The sequence below is a fragment of the Zeus faber genome (genome assembly GCF_960531495.2).
Source record: "Zeus faber genome assembly, chromosome: 15".
Classification (NCBI taxonomy): Eukaryota; Metazoa; Chordata; class Actinopteri; order Zeiformes; family Zeidae; genus Zeus; species Zeus faber.
The window spans coordinates 2,498,698-2,525,333 of record NC_137194.1 but is presented as its reverse complement, the minus strand read 5'-3'; the positions used below and the strand labels follow the sequence as shown (position 1 = coordinate 2,525,333).

At 45.7% G+C, this 26,636-nt stretch overlaps 2 protein-coding genes across 2 annotated transcripts in view; both read right to left on the bottom strand.

The window, feature by feature from the left end:
- The window catches only part of cables2b (Cdk5 and Abl enzyme substrate 2b), a gene marked incomplete at its 5' end in the record, with an annotated part of 25,399 nt that extends 11,255 nt beyond the window's left edge, over positions 1 to 14,144 (bottom strand). Inside the window, 3 exons of the mRNA XM_080014486.1 lie at positions 467 to 544; positions 3,049 to 3,141; positions 13,558 to 14,144. Coding sequence (XP_079870612.1) covers positions 467 to 544; positions 3,049 to 3,141; positions 13,558 to 14,144 — 758 coding nt within the window. The remainder of the gene's footprint in view (positions 1 to 466; positions 545 to 3,048; positions 3,142 to 13,557) is intronic.
- A 2,140-nt stretch (positions 14,145 to 16,284) lies between these two features.
- ccm2l (CCM2 like scaffold protein) lies at positions 16,285 to 26,372 on the bottom strand. The gene is made up of 11 exons (XM_080015743.1): positions 26,221 to 26,372; positions 24,433 to 24,600; positions 24,218 to 24,301; positions 23,835 to 24,018; positions 22,924 to 23,525; positions 20,941 to 21,070; positions 20,450 to 20,513; positions 18,475 to 18,610; positions 18,180 to 18,318; positions 17,247 to 17,394; positions 16,285 to 17,087 (listed from the first exon to the last, which is right to left on the bottom strand). Exons 1-11 carry the CDS (start codon positions 26,248 to 26,250, stop codon positions 16,970 to 16,972), a joined length of 1,803 nt encoding a protein of 600 aa, XP_079871869.1. The 5' UTR covers positions 26,251 to 26,372; the 3' UTR covers positions 16,285 to 16,969.
- Positions 26,373 to 26,636: the final 264 nt, after the last annotated feature.

Here is a 26,636-nt window from a genome sequence, read left to right as displayed (position 1 = left end):
GTGTGCGTGTGTGAGTGTGTATCGGTGTGTGTATATGGGTGTGTTTGTGTATTTGGGTGTGTGTGTGTGTATATGGGTTGTTTGTGTATTTGTGTGTGTGTGTGTGTATATGGGTTGTTTGTGTATTTGTGTGTGTGTGTGTGTATATGGGTTGTTTGTGTATTTGTGTGTGTGTGTGTGTATATGGGTTGTTTGTGTATTTGGGTGTGTGTGTGTGTATATGGGTTGTTTGTGTATTTGGGTGTGTGTGTGTGTGTGTATATGGGTTGTTTGTGTATTTGGGTGTGTGTGTGTATATGGGTTGTTTGTGTATTTGGGTGTGTGTGTGTGTGTATATGGGTTGTTTGTGTATTTGGGTGTGTGTGTGTGTGTGTGTGTATATGGGTTGTTTGTGTATTTGGGTGTGTGTGTGTGTGTATATGGGTTGTTTGTGTATTTGTTTGTGTGTGTGTGTGTGTATATATACCTGATGTGGAAGCTCTCTCCGTACGGCAGCACAGAGAAGGCGGCGCAGAGAGACCTCTTGGCACAAATCAACACAATCCTGGACGGAGACGGAGACGCGCACACACACACACACACACACACACACACACACACACAGTAAAGGAAATCATTAAGGATTAAGGTTTCATATCAATAAGCTCTACTTGAGTTGAGTGTTGAGTGTTTTTTTAATAAGAATGAATTGTAAAAATAATTATAATATTTTAATTCATTATGATAACATTTATAATATTTATTAAACATTATAAAAGCTCTAATAATAACTATTATAATAATAATACTAATAATTCATAATCATAATAAGAATGAATTATGAAGGTGGTTTTGGAACGACACTGACGTCAGATTAATAAACGTGTTTAAATCTGGATTCTCATTTCCAACGGACGTAGACATCTCTGGTCACAACTGGATAGAACTACACCCAATCACAGCACTGGATAGAACTACACCCAATCACAGCACTGGATAGAACTACACCCACTCACTGCGTTGGATAGACCTACAACCAATCAGATGTGTTTGAGTGGGAGGGCGGTCAGCAGTGTTGCCGACTTGATGACTTTTCGGATGCTCTTCGTGACTACTTCTAAAAAGCGACAAATTCAGTGACTTGCTCAGAGCGTCGGGAGGAGGTGAGACACACATTCCAAACGTATGACATGTGATTCCCACGCATCACGCTGCTCAGAGTCACCGCAGCCAGACAGCCAGACTACCAATGCTGATCACCATTTCTTTAAGTCATTTTAAATAGATACTGATTCATTAATAGTTTTGTATAAACATATATAAATACCTAGTTTTAGATAATAAGTAGTTGAAACACGTACACAGTATAGAATCATATTTTTCTCTCATATTATATAATAATAATATAATAATATCATAATTTCCCTTGTTAGATTTTATTTTATTTTATTTTTACTTCTTACAAAAATACCATTTCCCTGAAGTGAATGTGATTATTTGGATCTTGGAACGACCCCAAGACGTTATGCAAATGAGTGCATGACATCATAAAGATGCAAATGACAGGTGATGCGCTACGACGACGTTTTCCTGCAGAGCAATGAAACATCAGCTGCGTCTGGTTCCCAGGCTGGTCCCTCATGATGTGCACAGAGATAAAGTCTTTCCCAGGCACCAGAGTGGAACTGTGTTTCAGTGTGTGTGTTTCAGTGTGTGTGTGTGTGTTTCAGTGTGTGTGTGTGTGTGTTTCAGTGTGTGTGTGTTTCAGTGTGTGTGTGTTTCAGTGTGTGTGTGTTTCAGTGTGTGTGTGTTTCAGTGTGTGTGTGTTTCAGTGTGTGTGTTTCAGTGTGTGTGTTTCAGTGTGTGTGTGTGTGTGTTTCAGTGTGTGTGTGTGTTTCAGTGTGTGTGTTTCAGTGTGTGTGTTTCAGTGTGTGTGTGTGTGTTTCAGTGTGTGTGTTTCAGTGTGTGTGTTTCAGTGTGTGTGTGTGTGTTTCAGTGTGTGTGTTTCAGTGTGTGTGTTTCAGTGTGTGTGTGTGTGTGTTTCAGTGTGTGTGTTTCAGTGTGTGTGTTTCAGTGTGTGTGTTTCAGTGTGTGTGTTTCAGTGTGTGTGTGTGTTTCAGTGTGTGTGTTTCAGTGTGTGTGTGTGTTTCAGTGTGTGTGTGTGTTTCAGTGTGTGTGTGTGTGTTTCAGTGTGTGTGTGTGTTTCAGTGTGTGTGTGTTTCAGTGTGTGTGTGTGTTTCAGTGTGTGTGTTTCAGTATGTGTGTGTGTGTGTGTTGCAGTGTGTGTGTGTGTGTTTCAGTGTGTGTGTGTGTTTCAGTGTGTGTGTGTTTCAGTGTGTGTGTGTGTGTGTTTCAGTGTGTGTGTGTGTTTCAGTGTGTGTGTGTTTCAGTGTGTGTGTGTGTTTCAGTGTGTGTGTGTTTCAGTGTGTGTGTGTTTCAGTGTGTGTGTGTGTGTTTCAGTGTGTGTGTTTCAGTATGTGTGTGTGTTTTAGTATGTGTGTGTGTGTGTTGCAGTGTGTGTTTCAGTGTGTGTGTGTGTGTTTCAGTGTGTGTGTGTGTTTCAGTGTGTGTGTGTTTCAGTGTGTGTGTTTCAGTATGTGTGTGTGTTTTAGTATGTGTGTGTGTGTGTTGCAGTGTGTGTTTCAGTGTGTGTGTGTGTGTTTCAGTGTGTGTGTGTTTCAGTGTGTGTGTGTGTTTCAGTGTGTGTGTGTGTTTCAGTGTGTGTGTGTTTCAGTGTGTGTGTGTTTCAGTGTGTGTGTGTTTCAGTGTGTGTGTGTGTGTGTTTCAGTGTGTGTGTTTCAGTATGTGTGTGTGTTTTAGTATGTGTGTGTGTGTGTGTTGCAGTGTGTGTTTCAGTGTGTGTGTGTTTCAGTGTGTGTGTGTTTCAGTGTGTGTGTGTATGTTTCAGTGTGTGTGTGTTTCAGTGTGTGTGTGTTTCAGTGTGTGTTTCAGTGTGTGTGTGTGTGTGTGTGTGTGTTTCAGTGTGTGTGTGTGTGTTTCAGTGTGTGTGTGTGTGTTTCAGTGTGTGTGTGTGTGTGTGTGTGTGTGTGTGTGTTTCAGTGTGTGTACCTGCTCCCACTGGTGTCGTACTGTCTCATGTTCTTGATGAAATGAACTTTCTTCGCCATCCGGGGTCTGGGAGAGCCAGAGAGGTTCCTACTCCTGGAGGGGGGGAGGTATGAGGGGGATATGAAAAAAAAAAAAAAAAAGAAATCAATATGAAAACGTCATTTTTTATTTACACTCCTCAACCACCAGGGGGCAGAACAACCAATGCAACCACAAACTGAAACCTCCATTTAATACATACAGACATTATTTAAGCATCCAACTTTAAAAGCGTATTTATTTTAGGAAAGTTTGATACAATGATTATTATTTAAAATGTTGTTCGTAAACAGTAAATACTTATTATTTTATTATCAAAAACTAAAATTTGAAACTATATAATACATATTTCCACTTGAATTCATTGATTTTGCCAAATTCAGAGACGGTATACAAATTCAGTATCTACTAAGGTTGTCGTGGCAGATCCGCCTGCCACACCCCACCCGGGTGGTGTTTCCAGGGCCCTATGACACAGACGATGGGGTTGAAAACACACCCGTTTATTGCAGAGGGTGGGCTAGGTGGAACAAGCCCGGAGCAGATGACACACGTCATGACAAGGGCTGCTCTGTTGGGTGTTTACCTGTTGCTCGCTGATTGGTCTGATGAGCAACAGGCGAACAGCCACCCTGATCCTGGGCCCAATTACCTAGACCCAGGACAGTCGTGATTTGTTTCCATTCGATTATAAAACTATGCGCGCAGTGTTGGTGTGTTAGCTACTGATTTGGAGTCACTGGAATCTACAACTTCTAATCTTATTTCACAGCAGATTTAGAGATACATTAAAGTGGCGATCCGTCAGGTGGTCGGTGTCGGGTGGATCAAGCATTTCCCAGAATTCCATTCAAACGGTGACCTTCTGGACGCACAGTTCACTGCACAACAGCTTAGGATCATTGACAGCGGCTGGTCGCCAGAATGTAGATGAACAACGTGCAGTGCGTACGGAGGAGCAGACGCAGGACGCAGATGCGTTGAACGGCTGCTTCTACAAATGTCAAGTCAAAAAACAAAAAAAGTATCAAACACGAGATTTTTTTTATTAACAAAACCATCTCCTGGATCACCACTTTAACATGAAGGAAAGCAGCGACCGTCTCCAGAACATCAGGTTTGGAACAGTTCAGTCAGCAGCCATTAGGGGGCGTCAGAGAGACGCGGTTCGTAGCTAAAAAATGTGTTTGTTTGTGTATAGATAGTGTTGTAGAATGTGTGTGTTTATATCCAGATGTGCAGAGTGTCCAATCAGCTGGCATTATGTAACTTCCTGTTCCGTCTTCTACTTCCTGTCTCACGCTGCAGGAGGAAAGAATGGACGATAAACTGCTGCTTTGCACGCTCTCTCTCCAACACACACACACACACACACACACACACACACACACACACACACACACACACACACACACACACACCAAAAACTGTGACCAGAGTCCATAGCAAGCCCATGGCAACCTTCAAACTCCCCAAGCCCTAAAGCTAACCCAAAACCTAAAGAGGTTAACGCTGTAAATGACGTATACGTAGTATATGTAACGTTCTCTAACGAAACTTCAATCCAGGGGGTTAAATGAGCGTTGCAGGGTGTGGTTCAGCACCACCTGCTGGTTGGAACCAGCACAAAGGACGTCAGTGCGTTGAGTGGCTCTATGGCAGGAAGGAGGAAGAGAGGTGGTCCAATCCCAAACCACACCTCTCTGCACAATGCACCACGCCCCTCCACATAATGAGCCCCGCCCCACCCCGCCCCCTGTGGGAACAACCATGTACTTATTAATACCACGTCTCTGTTTTCTCCACCGTCACATTGTAGAATGTTCCCAGCGTTCCTTTTCCATGGGAACCGACCCCGTAGCATCCTGGGACCTGGGAGCGTTCCGCTGCACGTGGGAACGAACGGAGAGACGGATGGGTGTGAGGAGGAGAGTTTGAGGAAGCTAACAAAGCGCCTGTTCTGCTGCTCTGCTGCCAGTGCCTTTGAGCAAGGCAGCGCTGCACTGATGTCAGATTGAAAATAGGACGTCAACTCCCGTTTTCCCTTCCTTGTTTTATCCTCCCTATCCTTTCCTGCTGCTCATACTGCCTTATTTCCTTCCTTCCTTTCATTCATTCCTTCATTACCTTACTTCCTTACTTCCATCCATCCTTCCTTCCTCTGACGTGAATTACAATATTCCAGGGAACAATTTTGGTCCAGTGCAGAAATGTAATATTTCAATGACTTGGTTCCTCTGTTGGTGTTTCATTGAAGTGGAACATGGTTCCCACACGTCCACATATCAGTTTAAAATCCATTCATAACTTGAAAGGATAAAACTGAATGTTATGGGATACTGATTTATTTAACCCAGCGGTGCCTAAAACAACGTTGGGCACAAGTCAATGAGCAAAATGGAAAAAGTGTTAAAAAACATCTGAGTTTCTGTTCCTCCTCCGTCCCGTGGCTCCAGCTCCATAGGAATCTTCAACGAGAGTTTAGGAGTTTTGAGAAGCTGGAAGCTGTGGAATGTCCGTGGCGTGGGAATGGAAACTTCTGTCCCCGGCGGATGTTTGTCTGGATCCCAGCGTTCAGAGACGTAAACACGGAGGGATGCTCCTGGGACGCTCTGGACGGATGGAAGGACCAGGACGCTCTGGACAGTGGGACCGGGACGCTCTGGACGGACGGACTGGGACGCTCATGACAGAGGGACCGGGACGCTGTGGATGGACGGAGAGACCGGAACGCTCTGGATGGACGGAGAGACCAGGACGCTCTGGATGGACGGAGAGACCAGGACGCTCTGGATGGACGGAGAGACCGGGACGCTCTCGACGGAGGGACTGGGAGGACCTGGGACAGCGGCCTCTCAGAGACCTTCTATCTAGGTGTCTGGATACTGTTTTACTGGCTTTCAAACTCTTTTCTTGCATTCTTTGTGGCTATAAACTGTTTTACAAATGAGATGACTCATCCTAACTGACTTTATGACTTCATTATTGAGTGGATTTCAAACTGTCTGCTTCTGAAGTTTGTGTTTTCATGCAATTTTACTAATTATATTGGTATCAAATGTCCTTTTGAGTTTTCTAAATAGGGTCTATTTACATTTATTCCCTGAGTCAGTTCCAGTCAGGCCTTCACAACAGAATAGGTCATAGATTTTGATTAAATCACAAAAGAAAAGCAGTAATGTAAGTATGTTTGAGTTTTGTCAGACCCCTGAGCCGTCTACGTACGACACTTCGGGATGTGTTCGTTTAAAGCTGAGCGGCTCGTTGCCGCGGCCGGACCAGCGGGTCAAGGTTTCCTCAACCTGCATCTTAGTTTGAACTTTGGTTGTTCTTTGGGCGTGTCCAACCACTTCTCCTTTCAACAAGTACTCCTCTCTAAATGTCATCTTGTGAGAGGCCGGTTTCCCCAAAAACAAAGGTCTGGTGCAGCTAGTTCACTGTCAGATGAATTACCGACGCCGCTTCCTGCGCACTGCCTCCTTAAAGGCCAAAGTAGAGAAATGTTGGAGCCTTCCCCCAACGGCTGGAAACCTTCTTCTGGAAACCACAGACTCTAGTCCCGTTGTTGCCAACTACAGGACGTTTTGTTTATCATGATGTGAATCATTCCTTCCGAAGTTTCACTCCCGGCGTGTTATTTCATCTTATGTGAGGTGGGCGGGGTTGAGAGGGGGCGTCATGACCACGATTCTGTGAAGCTGCGTAAAGGTCCTGGAGTTGGGTCTTAAACACTGAACATGCACCGTAGAACTTCAGCAGGGATTTCAGTCTCACGGGAATCTTGTTTGTCTTCAGGGTCCTTCAGAGGTCGTCGCTGAGCTTGAGACGCTCAGAGACTCCTGTGATCCGTCCAGACGGAACACCAGGTCGGTGTGATTTGATCTGAAGTCTCAGCTCCTACAGTGGGAGCGAGAATCCAAGAGGTCTGCTGCCGAACCCCAGTGTGTTAACCACCGGGACAGAGAACAAGTCTCTACATGTGTTAAGCTGTCTGGTCTTTACAAGTCTGTGAAAGTCTTGTAGTGTAGCCAGGCTCCAGAGGAGTCACAGCAAAAAGAGCCAGTACATACCCAGCACAGCAGCTGTTACATGAAGAGGATTTTTCCCACTGCCTCTGATCAGACTGAAGCCCAAAGTTTCATAAAGGTTTTCTTCCAGATGGAGGCTGACGAGGGTGAAAAGTTGAAATGAAACGGTATTTTCGGTTTTGTATTTTTAGCGCTTCCCTCCAGCGTGATGCACCTCCATGAAAGGTCTTTCAGTCTCACAAAGTCTCAGATCCATTATTCAGACACAGTAATATAATGTTGTAATAGTTAATAATAACCGGTACATATTCTAGTAATCGCCGGTAGATATTCTAATTGATTGTCGGTGGATATTGAAATAACATAACCATCCAATTACAATTTTTTTTTTTATGTAATATTTTCCTCATCCATCTCTCCACCTCCTTTAATCTCTCTCTGTGTTCTATCCTTCCTCTAATTCCATCAGCCTCCCTCAACAGTTATATTCAGTCTGTCTCTCTGCCACGACATTTATGGATATTCTAATAATAGCTGGTAGATATTCTAATAATAATGATCGGTAGATATACTACCCTGTCAGCCAGTCAAACAACTAGCAAGTCACTCGGTCAGTCAGCCAGACACTCAGTTATCTGAGAAACGACTTAATCTCTTCATCTATTCCAGTCGTTCCTTACATCCCAAATCAGTACACAACTTTGCAGACTGTCCGTTATGTGCCCGGGGTCCCGAGCCTCCGGTTGAGAACCTCACAAACCCTCCGCTCTTGTTTGTAATCTCAGCAGATTAGGAACCAAGACCTGCTAAGAAATCTACAAACAGCCAATCACAGTGCTCCAACGCTGTCCCAATCCATCTGCTCGGCAAGCACCACCTGTGTTGGCAACGGTTACAATGGCGACGGATGGTGGAGCGTTCCATCTGAAGTCAGTGTTTGAAATATGTTATTTTAAATATTCTTTTTGTGCAATAGCATTGCATTAGTATGTTTAACCCCGGAACGCCGAGGTTGGGTTTTGTTTTTATTTACAAACGTGTACATATTATTAATTCATTCATATTTAAATAAACAAATGTAGAAACACAGGGATACACAGAGCTTCCAGTGAGTGTAGGGTTTAAAGTCACAACTGCAGAAGGAACGGCGGCGACCTGCAGTGACCTCTGACCAGCGGTGTGTATTATCCTGTATAATCCCTGTATAATCCCTGTGTATAATCTGTGCATAATCTGTGCATAATCTGTGCATAATCTGTGCATAATCTGAGGGGAATGGGATTGTGTCATTTGTGGATCAATGTAAACGCTGCGTCACTCTGTGTTGAGGGACGGAAACAGATCATTTATCCAAACAACGACTGATTAGAGACGATTCACCAGAAAATGGAACCTCTGGCATCTGTCTCACTCTCTGTCTGTCTATATTTCCCGCTGCTTGGACGCGCCACGACATAATACTGACCTTATACACCAGAGCCAATTGGGATAAGACACACACACACACACACACACCCCAACACCCTCCTGGTTGCATCCCTCTCCTTTTCTCCCTCATTTGCTGCCATAACTATGAAAGGAAGAGGCCACGTGACCAGTTACTGTTCCAGTTTCCTTGGACTTAATTAACTCTGTTTTTTTTATGTATTTCTAAGGTTTCTATTTTGATGTTTTTCCATCTACATGTTGTTTGGTTCTATGTTTGTTTTTCCATCTACATGTTGGCCCCCCCCCCCCTTAGGTAACTACTGTGTTCAGTCTAGGACATATTGTGTGTAGTCACCGGGTGCATTGCATTGACATTTCACTGCATATATGTATGAAAGTACGTATATGTATGAAAGTATGTATATGTATGTGACGAATAAACCTATGGAATGTTGAATTTTGTTGTTTAGTTCAATGTTTGTTTTTCCATGTACATGTTGTTGTTTGTTTCTATGTTTATTTGTCTCACCCGTGGTGATTCTCTCTCTTGGAGTAGTAATGATGATTAGTTGTTTAAAGGTGGTTGTGTGTAACAAAAAGCTGTGCTCTGACCATCCCACAGGTCGTCCACAGGACAGAGTTATTGCAGCAGTTCTTGAGGATTAAAGAATGAATAAAGATATATATATATATATATCTATATCTATCTATCTATATATATATCTATATATCTATCTATATATATCTATATATATCTATATCTATATATATATCTTTCTTATGTCTCCCACCCGCTCTCTGTCATTCAAACTGTCACCTATTGTTTATAACCCCAATACTTCATTTGTTTAACTGACTTATGGTGTTTGTGTGTGTGTCAGTATGATGTCACAGCGTCACCTTGACCTCCGTCACCTACACACAGACACTGATCCAGGATCAGATTTCAGATCCGAGGCTGAAACACCAAGCTGCATGACAAACAGATGAAAACACAATAAATACTAATCCAATGAAAGAGGACGAGTTGTCTCTGATGGACAAACAGTAACGACTCTGCACGCCAGTCACAGTCTGTGATCACCAACATGTACGGATCAGATCGGATCAATAATCAACAAAACCTGTCGCAACACTGACTAAGGTGATTCCACCACGTTCATCTCTGTCCTAGAGGTGGAGCAGAGCCTGAGAGAAGGTAGAGGTTCTAAAATGTTCTACGACAGGACCCTTGGGGGTTCTCCGCCTCAGCCCCGCCCCTTCACAAAAATATTCAAACTATAAACACACACACTGTGTGTATATTATACATATATCTGCAGTTCTTCCGTGGACCTGTAGGGGGGGGGGGCGCAGACCCCCGGTCACGCCTACTCGACAGCACTGTCTCGCTCTCTAACAGGGATCAACAATCACCCCACTGGGAATGTGACGTCAGTCACCGTCACACAGACACATCCATAATTCCAGAGGCTTTACTTAAATACCCCCCCACTCTAAATCCTACACACACACACACACTATTGACGGAATGTGTGTGCGTAGCCATAGATTGCATGGATGAACAACACACACACACACACACAGTGTCACAGGACATGCTGTCCAGAGGGAGTCCTGGCAGAATGACATGAGACTTCCCAGAGATTACAAGACACACACACACACACACACACACACACACACACACACACACACACACACACACACACACACACACACACACACACACACACACACACACACACACACACACACACACACACACACCTCGACTGGTTCAGGAGAATGAACGCTGACACTCTTGTTTTACGTTTTGAATTATTTTGTATTTATTTTAAAGTGAGGCGAGATTCAGTTCAATTTAGCCATTTTGTATTTACTAATCACACACACACACACACACACACACACACACACACACACACACACACACACACACACACACACACACACACACACACACAAAGTGGGTCTAGTGTTACATCACCCAGATTAGTAGATTACACTCCTCCCTTCTGCTTCTCTCCATCCTCCTCCATATATTCCTTTTTATCTGTTTACCAAGTTTGTCACTTTGTTTTATTTTATTATAGTTCTTCAATCCATGTCCACTGAAAATGGCATAATGAGTGTATTGTGCTTGCTATTTTTTTTTTTTATTACAAATGAATCTTATTTCTTTTGTTATTTTTTAATATATTAGTCCTATTTGTTCATTTTTCTATTGTATTTCAATTTCTCTCTTTCTAGAGAGAGAAAGAAGCCCAAAAAGCAAACACACCCTGACTCTCCCTCTTTTACCAGACCTTCATCTCTAAGCCACCCCTGCCCTGACATCCCAAAATAGTTCCTACTGACGCCACGTTAGCCTTCACTATAGTTACTGCAATCCATAGATTTATCAAAGCAGGATTTCATCAGAGGGGGCGGGGCATCACATCCTGTCTCAGCATGTACTGATAATATAATATTTTATAATATAATATTTTATAATATAATATAATGTTATAGATAACGTAATATGTCATAATTGAATGTAATGTAATATAATTGGTGTAATATAATATCATACAATATAATGTCATATCTCACAGTTAAAGTTAAACTATATTTTATTTCATCTAACTAATTGCTTGGTTGTAATCTGTAACGAACTGTGGGCATTTTTTAATTCATATGTAATATTTAATTTGATTTTAATTCTATTATTTTTGATCAGACCTTTTGTCACATTGTCGTCGTTGTTTTGCCTGAAGATGATTTACATGTTAGAAGTCTGGTCATAAAGCTTCACCTTGAACAGTTCATAGTTGAAGATTATTATTATTTTAATCCAAACATTGATATTTAAATTCCTTGACGGCAGATTGAAATATAGTCACATGTGAGTCCTGGATTAAGATCACACACACGTGTGTGTGTGTGTGTTCATATCCAACTTAACAGACACGTGCTGCATCGTATTATAAATACAGCAGAAATCATTTGAATCTCCTCTCTCTCCGTTCTCCAGGTGTGTGTTCACCGTGATGCACCATGAGGCAACGCGCTGCGTTCATACGACGGTTGAGCAACTCAACGCCTGATCACAGGAAGTTGATCAACAATCAGATCAAACTTCCTGCTCCGATCCGATTGGACGACGGCAACACAACGTCAGTAGACCCTTCCTCATGAGGTGGACGTGTGTTATCACTCTTAAAAGTTATACGCTTGTACCAAGATAGTGGGAGAAAATCAACAAAAAAGGAAAATACTTTTCTTCATCACAATTGTTTATATGAGAATCACTCATCAACTAAGATCTCATGATGGAGAAAGGCCTCCAGGCCATATGTCAAGATGTTTAATATCAGTATAATGTAAGAGCTACAACCAGCTACAACTACAGCAGGGTGTGGTAGACTACAGCAGCTACAGCCAACAACAACCAGCTACAACTACAGCAGGGTGTGGTAGATTACAGCAGCTATAGGCGACTACAACCAAGTACAGCCGGCTATAGCCAGGTACAGTCAGCTACAACCAAGTACAGCCGGCCACCATCCGCTTCCTTGCCTCTCGGGGATGTAAATGGGTTGGTGTCGACCACAGGACTAGATACACTTCCATCTGTCACTTCCTCCAAATAAAACAAGCTTCCCGCATGAGGAACCAGGACTGGGTTGGACTGACTCAAACTGGGTGATACCCCCATATTGGTATTTTAGAGCTGAATATCGGTGCTTTTATTATTTACTCACAATGTGGATATTCTGAGCATTGACGGGACAGTCTGTGAGGTTCAGAATACGGCATTACTTAAGTGTAATAGATTACTTTAACCTAATTAAAGACAATATTGATATTATATTGATATATGGCCCAGCTCTATAAAGGAGCGGTCAACAGCACAGTCAGACTGATCGCTACCACGTATACAAACAAACGGTGGTGGAGGAAACTGATTCTTCGTTGACCAACGCTGGATCCATTCCTACCAGGTCAGAACCAGAACAGAACGTATCTTCTATGAACGCTGATAAAAGCCAAAAACAGCCGGAGTTTGTTGCCTCTGAGTCGCGGAATTGTTGTCGCTGTTGTCAATCTGAACGCCTCCACGGAAACCAACAGCCACCGCCGACACCTGGGTGACGGCGGAGGAAACCAAGCTGCAGGTGCACCCGGCGCGTCACCACGGAGCCCTGACCCCGCCGAGCTCAAGGCTCCAACAAACCCTGAATAAACCCAAAGACACAGAACAAAAACAGGTTGGGGGTTTGATTCTCGGCCTGGGCCGTGGGCGTGGCAGATAGTGCGATCGGTGACATCGTGGGACCTTCAATCCAAAGCAGATGTTTGAAGATCCCGGAGCAGGGTGACGACCTGCTTCACATCTGATCCCAAAATAAATTCAAAACAGCAAAAAAATAAAAAGTATTTCATGTAGTCTGGATGGGATTATTCAGCCCTGAGAAAAGTTTAAAAAGTAAACCAGGGCTTTAAATATCCCTTGTGTTTATACTCGGACGCATATTTATACACAAGGAATATTATAGAACCAAGTATTAATGTGTATTATGACCGGCATCACTTTACTGTGATTAGATACTTATCTAACAAGTGACATAGCTTTAGATATACAGTATATACTGTATATACACACACACACACACACACATATACATACATACATACATATATACACACATAAATTAAATACACACACACACACAAATATATACACACACACACACACACACACACAGACAGACATAAATATATGTATATATACGCACACAAATATATATATTCTCTCTCTCTCTCTACACACATTTACTTATATGCAAACACAAGTATATATAACGTGCATACATAACCAAATACAAACAAAAACATCGGCTTCCTGTGCGTATTTTGTGAACTTTTCCAGCGCCTGAAGTCATTTTGAAAGTTTCACACAAACACAAAAAGCTCATTTCCCTGAATAAACAAAAGCTTCCAGGTCGTTCAGTCGCCCCGTGCGTCTCACCTCTGCCGGGGCTCCGAAGCCACCGAGCCGCAGCTCTGGACGGACAGCAGCGTGGAGGACTTCCTGGGTCCCAGCGGGGACGGCAGCAGGCTGAAGCTGCTGAGGCTGGACGGGGACGGGGACAGCAGGTCCCCCTGCGAGGAGAACGTGCCGGCCCGCCGCCCCAGCAGCGGCTCCGCGGTGCCCGGGTCGCCGAGCTCCGCGTCCGACGGCAGGACGAGGATCGGCGGGACGACGAACGTCCCCCCCCGAGGGTTCACGCTGCCGCAGCTCGGGGAGGCGGACAGCCCGCCGAACGTCCCGTAGCCGCCGGTGGCGCCGGGCTGCGGGGACGCGGCGGAACCGAGGTCCGAGCCCTCAAAGTCGGACTCGCGGCGGTGTCCGGCGCCGCCACCGCTCCCCGGCGGGCGGCTCTCAACGGGCCGCCCGTCCAGGGAGATGTTGCTGAGGAACCGCAGGGCAGCCTGCCTCCGACGGGAGTTCTCCCGGGTCCTGCGGCCGTGTTCCCGGTTGCCGTGCGGCTTCCTGCCGCTAGCGGCGACAGGCGGGGCGGAGCAGCGCGCAGCACAGGCGGCGGCGGCCGCCATGATGGAGCTGCCCCGTCCGACTGGAAGCGGAGCGGAGTCAAAACCCCGCTCACCCCGGCGCCAGGCCTGGCCCCGCCCCCCGCCCGCTATGATTGGCTCAGAGGCGTGCACTCGCAGAGCCCGGTGGGTGGAGTTTAAGATCAAGCGCTGCGTTCACGTCCTGTGGGAGATCCACCAACATCCACAACCTTTACTATAAGGGGCAGAGTGATGGGTCAGTCTATAACCTGGGTTAGACCAGTTTTAGACCAGGGCTAGACCAGGGCTGGACCAGGGATAGACCAGTTTTAGACCAGGGCTAGACCAGGGTTAGACCAGGGCTGGACCAGGGATAGACCAGAGCTAGACCAGGGTTAAAACAGGGCTAGACCAGGGTTAGACCAGGGCTGGACCAGGGCTAGACCAGTTTTAGACCAGGGCTGGACCAGGGTTAGAACAGGGCTGGACCAGGGATAGACCAGTTTTAGACCAGGGCTAGACCAGGGTTAGAACAGGGCTGGACCAGGGATAGACCAGTTTTAGACCAGAGCTAGACCAGGGTTAGACCAGGGCTGGACCAGGGATAGACCAGTTTTAGACCAGGGCTAAACCAGGGTTAGAACAGGGCTAGACCAGGGTTGGACCAGGGCTGGACCAGGGATAGACCAGTTTTAGACCAGGGCTAGACCAGGGTTAGAACAGGGCTGGACCAGGGATAGACCAGTTTTAGACCAGGGCTAGACCAGGGTTAGACCAGGGCTGGACCAGGGATAGACCAGTTTTAGACCAGGGCTAAACCAGGGTTAGAACAGGGCTAGACCAGGGTTAGACCAGGGCTGGACCAGGGATAGACCAGTTTTAGACCAGGGCTAGACCAGGGTTAGAACAGGGCTAGACCAGGGTTAGACCAGGGCTGGACCAGGGTTAGACCAGGGCTGGACCAGGGATAGACCAGTTTTAGACCAGGGCTAGACCAGGGTTAGAACAGGGCTGGACCAGGGAAAGACCAGTTTTAGACCAGGGCTAGACCAGGGTTAGACCAGGGCTAGACCATTGTTAGACCAGTGTTAGACCAGTGATAGACCATTGTGAGACCAGTGTTAGACCAGGGCTTGACCGGTGTTAGACCCGGGATAGACCTATGGATTTACCACACACACCACCCATCATGCTCCGTCTCTTGAACTCCAGAGAAAACAAATATTACACATTCAAAGGCACTTTATACCACATCCCTCTTCATATGTATTCATATGTACTATCAGGAGTTAGTACTATTACATGATTACTGCTGTTATTAAAACCAGTGTTATATCTAAATGATCAAAGACGATCTTCACCTCGTTCGCTTCAAGATTCAAGATTCAAGATTCAAGAGGTTTATTCGCTTCTGCTGTTCTTTGATGTCACGTCCATTAAAGCAAGTAACCATAGTGTGAATAGTTCATGAACACTTCTCCATCTTGTCCTGCCTGACCTCCATCTTGTCCTGCCTGACCTCCATCTTGTCCTGCCTGACCTCCATCTTGTCCTGCCTGACCTCCATCTTGTCCTGCCTGACCTCCATCTTGTCCTGCCTGACCTCCATCTTGTCCTGCCTGTCCTCCATCTTCCAGGTCAAAGGCGCAGACGCTTCCAAGTCGCTGTGACGATGAGGCGCGTTCGGACCGTATTTCCCAGTTGACTTGAACGCAGCATTCCGGCTGTGGCCGACGGAGGGCTGTGATTGGCTGCTCCTCTTTATTACGAAACCAGAGTGAATCCAATCTCTGCACTAATTGATCGTCATGACTACAGCAAAATGAAACTATGAACACAGCTCTCTGACGTTGATTCAATACACGAGTTGAATTATTGGGATGGAAACCGTGCGTTTACACTACCAAAGCAAACAAATGAACATTGAAATTGAAAATAAGTACAGAGGTGTATGACTGCACGCGAGCTCGGGCCCTAAAGTTCAGGCAGAAATGTGCAAACAACGGTGTTTGCACAGTGACGTGACGAGGCCACGGAGTGGAAGGAGAGGCATCAATCACTTATTGATTTTAATAACCAATCAATTTTCAAGGCGCCTTCGACTCGACTCCAATGCAGAGGAACAGCTGCTTGGATAAAAACACAATACAGTCAAAATATGGAAACGCACGATTGTCGAACTGGATTATCTGTGTGTGTGTGTGTCAGGCAGAGGACACAGTATTATTGCGTAAACTTTTCATCATGAGATTAGAATTGTAATCTTTGACATCATCCAGCGCAGTGTTTGTCACACACGCGCACACACACACACACACACACACACACAGACACACACGCACACAGGAACAGTTATTTACGTTGTAAATATGACATTTGAATTGTAAAACGTTACAGTGAAAATGAGCATCAGCCCTCTCCCTCCTCATGACGCTCACTGATGATGGCATCAGACTTGCATGGCGTCAGAGAAGCAGTGCATCATGGGAAGTTCAGTATGCCAACAGCACTGTCCCCCCCCCCCCCCCTTCTGCTCATTACAGCTCAGTGTCTTCTTACAGCTTCTTGTCCTTTTCTATGTCACCTGCTGCTCCCCTGGTGGTGGTGGTGGTGGTGGTGACGGTGCTGCTTATTTTTGTTCACACACACAGGAACAGTTATTTACATGTTAAATATCACATTTGAATTGTAAACTGTAATTTACTGTCAACTCAGTTTTCTCTTTTCTCTGTTTGTTGCTGAGCCGTGACTTTCCTGTTTGTCTGCTTGTTTCCTTCATGTGTGACGTCACGAAACCAAGTAGAGGACACGTCAAGGTCGACGTCAAGGTCAAGGTCGACGTCGAGGTCAACCTGTCTCTCTCGTCATCACAGGTAGTAGTCTTCCTCCTCGATGTCAGGGGGCGTGTCCTGGACACCCAGCGCCTCCACGTCGTGCGTGATGTCGTTGATGCGTCGGTTGAATTCCTGAGAACAGCTGTCGTAGCTGCAGGGAGACAACGCATCAGGCCCAAGCCAGAGACACAGGACGCCTGCCCAGCCCAGAGCTGCCCCCCACCGCCGCAGAGCACCACCCGCAGAGCCCCACCCGCAGAGCCCCACCCGCAGAGCGGGACGGGGAGGCTTCCTGCTGTTGGGGACCTACCCTGAGCCAGCAGGGGGCCCGGCTCGGCCCCTGTTCCTCTTGATGCGTCCGAAGCTGTCGGTTAGAATCCCTCCTTCCCTGATGCCGATCTCTTCCAGAAAACTCTCAAAGACGCAGACGTCCTGGTCAGGGATGAACGGACGCATTCCTGAGGCACAGGAGACGTGACGTCATGTCATGAGTAACTAGTAGAGTGGAGTACGGGTAGAGTTGTAGTAGAGAGTAGTAGTAGAGTCGACATAACGTACTACTGGAATAGAGATGGAGTGGTAGTAGAGATGGAAAAGCAGTGGAGTAGTGGTAGAGTAGTACTGTAGTAGAGTAGTAGTAGAGTAAACATAAAGTAGCAGTAGAGTAGACATAAAGTAGTAGTAGAATTGAGATGGAGCGGTAGTACCGTAGCAGCAGAGAAGTAGTGGAGTAGTCTGTAGGGAAGTATCAGACTAGTTGAAGAGTAGTGGTGGAGTACTAGTAGGGTAGTAGTAGAGTAGAGGGGGAGTAGTAGTAGAGTTGTAGCCGAGTATTACTAGAGTAGTAGTTGAGTAGACATAAAGTACTAGTACAGTAGAGGTGGAGTGTTAGTAGAGTAGTAGCAGAGTAGTCATAGAGTAGTAGTGGAGTAGATGTAAAGTAGAAGAAGAGTAGATGTAGAGTAGTAGTAGAGTAGAGGTGGAGCACTAGTAGAGTAGAGGTGGAGTAGTAGTAGAGTAGCAGTGGAGTAGTAGCAGTAGTAGTAGAGTTGTAGCAGAGTAGCAGTAGAGTAGTAGTAGAGTAGTAACAGAGTAGTAGTAGTGTAGTAGTAGAGTAGTAGCGGTGTGGTAGTAGTAATGTAGTAGAAGTGTAGTAGTAGTAATAGGAGTTTAGTAGTCGTAGTAGTGTAGTAGCAGTGTAGTAGTAGTAGTAGTATGTGGAGGTGGAGTGTGAATCTCTCACCCAGTAACAGGAAGTTGCGACTCTCTCCGTACAGGTGGAGCAGCTCGGAGCAGAAGTGGCTGATGGGAAATCCCAGGCGGTACTCCCTGAGCAGCAGAGCGAACTGATGCAGCTCCTCAGGGTTCAGCTTGGTACGCAGCTACACACACAGTTATATTACAAGTACCTTTATGAATATTCAGTGTGTTTCAATTCAAACTAAAGTGTGTTTAGTTTGAATTGATTCCGAAAATGTGCACACACACACACACACACACACACACACACACACACACACACACACACTGGTACGCACAGTGTTCATGTAGTCGTGCATGAGCAGCAGTGCTGGGTTGGAGTCGTCGGCAGAGTCGCTGCGGTGCGACTCCGGCAGTGACACCGAGGACGTCTCGCTGTAGGTCTCACTGTAGTACAACTCCTGAGAACCGTCACTGGAGGGCGGGGCGGGGCAGGGTGGAGCAGGGTGGGGCGGGGTGGGGTGGGTCAGTGCAGGACAGGGTGGGGCAGTGCGTGGCAGGGTGGGGCAGGGTGGGGCAGGGGGGGTCAGAAAAAAGCAATAATGTGATGAAACAGTCAGACACGTTGTCACTACTCAGTACGATTTCCTGCTTCCACCAAAGCTGGTGATGACATCATCGCTGCTCTTTGGATTGAGAGTAGAAGTTAAGTTCAAGTTCAAGTTCAAGTTCAAGTTCAAGTTCAAGTTCAAGTTCAAGTTCAAGTTCAAGTTCAAGAGATTATTTGTCACATACAAACACATACGGTCGTACATATATGCAGTGAAATGTCATGACACCGTTATAGTAGTAAAGTACGAGTAGAGTGGTATGGATGCAAAATACTTGTTTGGAGTAATGTTACTACTTAAGTACTATTGTATAATTATTTAATCACTATAATACTATAGTATAACTATGTAATTCATACAATACTATAGTATAACTATGTAATTCATACAATACTATAGTATAACTATGTAATAATTACAATACTATAGTATAACTATGTAATTAATACAATACTATAGTATAACTATGTAATTAATACAATACTATAGTATAACTATGTAATTAATACAATACTATAGTATAACTATGTAATAATTACAATACTATAGTATAACTATGTAATAATTACAATACTATAGTATAACTATGTAATAATTACAATACTATAGTATAACTATGTAATAATTACAATACTATAGTATAACTATGTAATAATTACAATACTATAGTATAACTGTGACCAGACGTGTGTTTAATGGTCAATTGGAGACGTCAGAGTCACATGAACTGAGAGAAGAAGACGGAGCTGCCACAGCACAAGGAGTGTGTGTGTGTGTGTGTATATGAATGTGTGTGTGTGTGTATATGAATGTGTGTGTGTGTGTGTGTGTATATGAATGTGTGTGTGTGTGTGTATATGAATGTGTGTGTGTGTATATGAATGTGTGTGTGTGTATATGAATGTGTGTGTGTGTGTGTGTATATGAATGTGTGTGTGTGTGTGTGTGTGTGTATGAATGTGTGTGTGTGTGTGTGTGTGTGTGTGTATATGAATGTGTGTGTGTGTATATGAATGTGTGTGTGTGTGTATATGAATGTGTGTGTGTGTGTGTGTATGAATGTGTGTGTGTGTGTGTGTGTGTGTGTATGAATGTGTGTGTGTGTGTGTGTATATGAATGTGTGTGTGTGTATATGAATGTGTGTGTGTGTGTGTGTGTATATGAATGTGTGTGTGTATATGAATGTGTGTGTGTGTGTATATGAATGTGTGTGTGTGTGTGTGTATATGAATGTGTGTGTGTGTGTATATGAATGTGTGTGTGTGTATATGAATGTGTGTGTGTGTGTATATGAATGTGTGTGTGTGTGTGTATATGAATGTGTGTGTGTCCGTGTATATGAATGTGTGTGTGTGTGTATATGAATGTGTGTGTGTGTGTGTGTGTATATGAATGCGTGTGTGTGTGTATATGAATGTGTGTGTGTCCGTGTATATGAATGTGTGTGTGTGTGTGTGTATATTAATGTGTGTGTGTGTATATGAATGTGTGTGTGTGTGTGTGTGTGTATATGAATGTGTGTGTGTGTGTGTGTGTATATGAATGTGTGTGTATATGAATGTGTGTGTGTGTGTATATGAATGTGTGTGTGTGTGTGTGTGTGTATATGAATGTGTGTGTGTGTGTGTGTGTGTGTGTGTGTGTATATGAATGTGTGTGTGTGTGTGTGTGTGTGTGTGTGTGTGTGTGTGTGTTACTCACTAGGAGCTGCAGCAGCTAAAGTCGGCTTCATAACTGTAAGACATGTCAGTGAGACAGCTGTCACCTGGAGAGAGAGAGACACCTCAGGTAGGATGTAAATTCCGGGACGTGCCAACTTACCATGGCATGGCGCATGCCCCGCCCTGCCCTGCCCCACCCTGCCCTGCTCTGCCCTGCCCTGCTCCGCCCTGCTCCACCCCTGCCCTGCCCCGCCCGTATCTGCGTTGTAGCATGCGTAGGGTAACAGGCCTAACGGTGTTAGCTCAATGCATGGCTGTGGATGGGATCAGCTAGCCTAGCTCCTGGAAAATCTCCCCAAAAAACAGTATCACACTCAAACATAATGGATATGAAACATTTAACAATGAGGATTATTGGTTCAAATAGATGTGAGTATTGAATAAATTCATACTACAACATTTTTTGGGTCACTTCAGAGATTTGTGTCGTGCCCTCTGATTGGTCGGTGGCTCGGTGACGTCATCACTCACTGCGCTGCAGCCAGTAGCGGTCCGGCACGGCGTGGTGGAACCCAGCACGGTCCACGCACTCGATGGTCTGGTGCCCGTAGATGATCTGGAACATCTGACAGATCAGAGAGCAGTACTCCTCCGCTGCGTCCTGCACACACACACACACACACACACACACACACACACACACACTCTTTATGATTCATCTTGAATTATTTGATTAATAATTAATCAGTCAATATGGTTGAAGCTTTATTCACTGTGTGTGTGTGTGCACTACTGGTGAACAAGGGAGCTGACCAGTATCATATAAAAAGGTCATTAGTTTTCTGTTTAATTAAATATTCACACACACACACACACACACACACACACATACTGTTGTTACATAAACGATCCTGTTACATCACAGTGATTTCAGAGGAGACTGTCATCGAATGTCTGTGTGTGTGTGTGTGTGTGTGTCAGTAGGAATTAGGGCACTCCTAGTGATGCTGACACAGTCCAAAACACACACACACACACACTCTCAAGGATAGAAAAGGTGGTTGAATAGCAGAGTAGTGTATTTAATGTCTCACTGCAAGACTGAGTAGATGCTCACATAGTTCTCACATAGTACTCATCTTAAAGTACTAATACTGTCCTTATGTTGTACCTAATGGCATAATCAGGGAACTAAGGTCCAGAGCAGCCTGCAACACCTCTACATGAGTGGATCTCCAGAGCTCATGAAACGTCTTCTAATGTAGCCACATGTGATGCACAATTCATTATGATTTCTGCCATAAGTACCACGTACGCCCCAGACTCTGCTCCACCGGCCTCTTGGTGCTGATGGGTCCACACCCATAAAACACCCAAGTAAAATAGTCCAGAGGTGGGCGGAGCACTTTGAAACACTGTTAAACCAACAACACCCAGTTGCCATCTTTCTTTTCTGTCCTGTCGGTGTGATCTGGATCTGCCAGCCACCTTCTGAGAGCCATCAGATCCCTAAAAAACGTTGAAACCTTGCACTCCATTCCCACTAAAACCTTCAAAGAGGAGGGCTGCCTATGCACCCGAGCTGTCCACTTGTTCATCCTGGAGAGGTGAAGACAAGAGAACATCCTGGTGAAGAGATGTCCCGTGGAGAACATCTTTGACCCTATAAAACCAAGGCCGGTCTTTCCATGTGTCGGCAGCAGGGGGATAGATCTCCTTCCGGTGTCTAGAAAGCTTCTGGAGGAGCTCCTGCTCCTCAGACTGATGAACACCATCACTGAAGACCTGCTACCAGAGGAAGAACAGAAGCTCCATGGACATGATCTTTATGCTACACCGGGAACAGAAACAAGACCTGTTCATGGCCTTTGTGAATGTCTCTGAAGCCTTCATGAACTCCTTTGGAATGTCCTCCTGATGTTTGCTGCCCAAAGAGGTTTGTGAACATCCTGGGTTGATTTCATGAGGGGATGACGGCCAAAGGTCACTGCTGGCGGACAACAGTCTGAGCCTTTTGGAGAAGGCACTGGCATAAGGCAAGATCGTGTGCTTGAATCGGAGAACTCCTGCATAAGGACATGGAGGCAAAGAGTGGAGTGATCCTGGACCTGGAGAGTGGAGTGATCCTGGACTTCAGGCTTGATGGAACCTCTTCAACATCAGGAGCTTCCAAGCAGCCAAAGAGTTACGTTGTGAGCATGTTGTTGAGCACAAGTACACTGATGACTGCCACTCTCGACCCTACAGCAGAACGGGACTCTGTGAATGCAATAAGAGGAGAGGTCTTGTGTCAGGTGTCTCCTCATCCTCCACCTGAATCACCAAGTTTCTCCATCTCAAATTCCATCTGTGCAATCCACCTTTGTCTGTGGGTGTGAAACGTGGACAGTTTACAATCGGTACTATATCTTGGATATGTGCAGCACTACCGACAAAAAGTTTTGGTGGGGATAGATGGACTGACAGACAGACAGACAGACAGAGAGACAGACAGACAGAGAGACAGTCACCCACCCTGCTCTCCACAGCCAGTATCACAAGGTTACAGTAGGCGTCAGGACTGGGCGTCGGCTCCAGAGGGTTGTAGTTCCGGCGCTCCCAGCTTCCTGTGCACGCCTGTCGGCGCTCCCAGCTTCCTGTGCATGCCTGCCGACGTTCCCAACTCCCCCCAGTTCCTCCTCCTCCTCCCCCGACACCTCCGGCACCTCCCCTCTTCTCCCAGCTCCCTCCACCCCCCACCCCCCAGCTGCTGCCGCTCACAGGGCGCCCCCCGCGGTGCTCCCAGCTTCCCCCCGGCTTCCGTGTGGGCTGCCTCCTCTCCCAGCTGCCTCCGGCCCTCTTCCTCTCCAGACTGCCCCCTCCTCCTCCTCCTCCTCCACCTCCTCCTCCTCCTCCACCACCTCCCCCCCGCTCGCCGCTCTGGGTTTTCTCATGGTTGCTCCTGGACATCGAGGGTCTCCAGTCCACACCACAGATGGTGTGCCTCCTCTCCATCGTGCCCCCTGCTGGCCGGGGGTCTGCATTACAGCTCATGGTTTGCCGTCGCCCGTCGATCCCTGTGGGCTTCCGTCTCTCCAGGCTGTCGTCCCCGGCAACCATCATGTCCACGTTCAGACCTCCAGAGTGAACATATGAACATGATCAATATGGATTTATTTTCTAAATGTCAAACTGCTAAATTGGCCACTGGTTAATATTTGGAACCAGATAATTGACTTTACACTCAAGCTGCATCTAAAATTGGGAATTGTATACTATTAAGGACACCAAATTAGTTCCAGTAGTTATGACTCTGTCAACGGCTATGACTGTGATATGTACAAGAGGCCACCGTTCATCTTTCTCAGGTACTAAAGTACAGTGCAACATGTAGTATGTCGCACGTAGTATGCCATTGTGGACAGAGGGCGACGCTCTCTTCTGACCTGTCTTCAGCACCAGGAGGTGCAGTGCATCATCCCGCAGGTAGGAGGCAGCAGCGATCTGGTGCGTGGGGATCCTCAGTAACAGCTTCTCGTTGTCTCTCCACGTCAACAGCAGACAGCGAGCCGACAAACTCAGAATACAGTCCTGCTCTGCGCTGGTCTGTAGGGGGAGCACCTTCAGCTGCTGCTCAGAGAGGCAGGCAGACAGACAGACAGGCAGACAGACGGGCAGGCGGGTAGGCAGGCAGGCAGGCAGGCAGACAGAAAGAGAGACAAACAGACAGACAGACAATCCCTGGTGAGGTTTGACAATAAAAAATTGCAGTTGCTTAACTTCTGACCCTGGCAGTGTCCAGTAGTTCGATAGCTGTTTGACTACTCACCCTGGCAGTGTCCAGTAACTGCAGCAGCTCGTCTCTGCTGGATGGATTCAGCGAACACGACACCCAGGTCAGGTGACCCAAGAACTGGGAAGAAAGAAGAATATAGAGCAGAACAAAAACGTTAAATTACTAGAAAAGAACAAAAGTGTTCATTGAATAGAACAGAACAGTTCTACTCTGGTCCGTTCCGTTTTGTTCCGCTCCGGTTCCGTCACCTTGACCTCCTTCTCCACGTAGTCGAACACCAGCCTCTCGGGGTGGATCAGGAAGTCGGGAGGGTAGAGCGGCACCGTGTGCAGAGGCCGGCGATAGGCCCCGCCCCTTTCTGCCGCCTGGCGACGCCCAGAACGCATCACCAAGCGCCTGATGGGGGCAACGAAACCCTGATGAGGGAGGGAGCGACCTTTGGTTATCATCATATATCCAACAACTCTATGGAAGATTGGATTCTGATCAACACCCATTAATCGGGTCAATAACAGCAACCAGGCAGCGCTCAGCTATTTCTCAATAACGACGGCTGATCTGTTAATAATGACCATTGCCATGGCAACCACTTAGCCTCCATCGCTTCACCTAATGCTAATGCTAATGCTAATGATGAGTTATAATACAGGGGATGGTAGCTCAGGAGGTAGAGCTGGTGGTCTAGTCATCTAAAGGTTGCTGGTTGGATCCCAGGCTCCTCCTGCTAGCATGCTGTAGTGTCCTTGAGCAAGACACTTAACCCCTCATTGCTCCTGATGGCTGCGTCCGTCGCTGTTTGAATGATTGTAAGTCGCTTTGGATGAAAGCGTCTGATCAATGACTAAATGTAATGTAATGTTATAAAGTAGATATACTAGTTATGAAACTAGTAACCACCAGACGGTGGTTACCTCTAAATAACCTCCTTCAGAGAGACACACCTGGTGCTTGGGGGGTATTTACACATCACCAGCGTCTGGACGCACGTCCTCTCTTACATAACTATTTATGTCGTTGTTTGGTGGAGATAATGGAAACTTTAGAAATATAATATTCTTAATGTGTTGACGGTATATAGTGTGGTTACTACGGTAACAGCGTGCTGCCTCTTTGAAAGCTTCCCCGTCAGCGTGTGGTTTGAAATCATGTGAAGGTTGAACCTCAGAGACGCGTTGAGCTCGTCCTCCACCTTCTGCTCCTGACGTCTCCGTTCACAGCATTTACTGGACGAGCATTTAGACACCACACACACACACACACACCATGCACACACACACCATGCACACACACACACACAAACACACACACACACACCATGCACACACACACCATGCACACACACACACACACATACAACACATATAACATGTACACACACACATACACGCACACACACATAACATGCACACACACACACACATAACATGCACACACACACACACACACACACACACACATACAACACACATAACATGCACACACACACACATACAACACATAAAACATGTACACACACACATAACATGCACACACACACACATACAACACATAAAACATGTACACACACATAACATGCACACACACACACACATAACATGCACACACACACACATACAACACACACATACAACACACATAACATGCACACACACACACATACAACACATAAAACATGTACACACACACATAACATGCACACACACACACATACAACACATAAAACATGTACACACACATAACATGCACACACACACACACATAACATGCACACACACACACATACAACACATAAAACATGTACACACACATAACATGCACACACACATACAACACACATAACATGCACACACACACACATACAACACATAAAACATGTACACACACACATAACATGCACACACACATACAACACACATAACATGCACACACACACACATACAACACATAAAACATGTACACACACACATAACATGCACACACACACATACAACACACATAACATGCACACGCACACACACACTTTGGGCAGAACGCACCTTCTTCGATTTCTTGGGTTCATAGTCCATTGCGGCTGGATCAGGTCTCTGGTACTCACACTGTCTGTGTGCCTGTCTGTCTATCTGTCTGTCTGTCTGTCTGTCTGTCTCTCCTTCTCTTTCTGAGTCGTATTTTTAGTTTCTTGGTCTTGTCTCCCTTTCTCTCGCTCTTCTTCTTTGGCTTTCTGTCTTTTACACTGATTGTTTCAAACACACACATACAAACACACACAAACACAGACAAACACACACACACACACACACACACACACACACACACACACACACTCGCGCACATACACATAAACACAGGGAGGTGAACAGGAAGTAGGGGAAACTCGCTTCCTGTCCAAGAGGAAACTCCACCAGTGGCTGATAAGGTCCATTCTCTTTAGTCAGAATGAGCACACACACAC

Coding starts and splice junctions, on each gene's coding strand:
- ccm2l (XM_080015743.1), bottom strand. CDS start 26,250: ATGGACTATGAACCCAAGAAATCGAAGAAG. Junction 18,319..18,474: donor TGCACGACTACATGAACACT/GTGCGTACCAGT, acceptor CTGTGTGTGTAG/CTGCGTACCAAGCTGAACCC. Junction 17,088..17,246: donor GGGCCCCCTGCTGGCTCAGG/GTAGGTCCCCAA, acceptor GTCTCCCTGCAG/CTACGACAGCTGTTCTCAGG.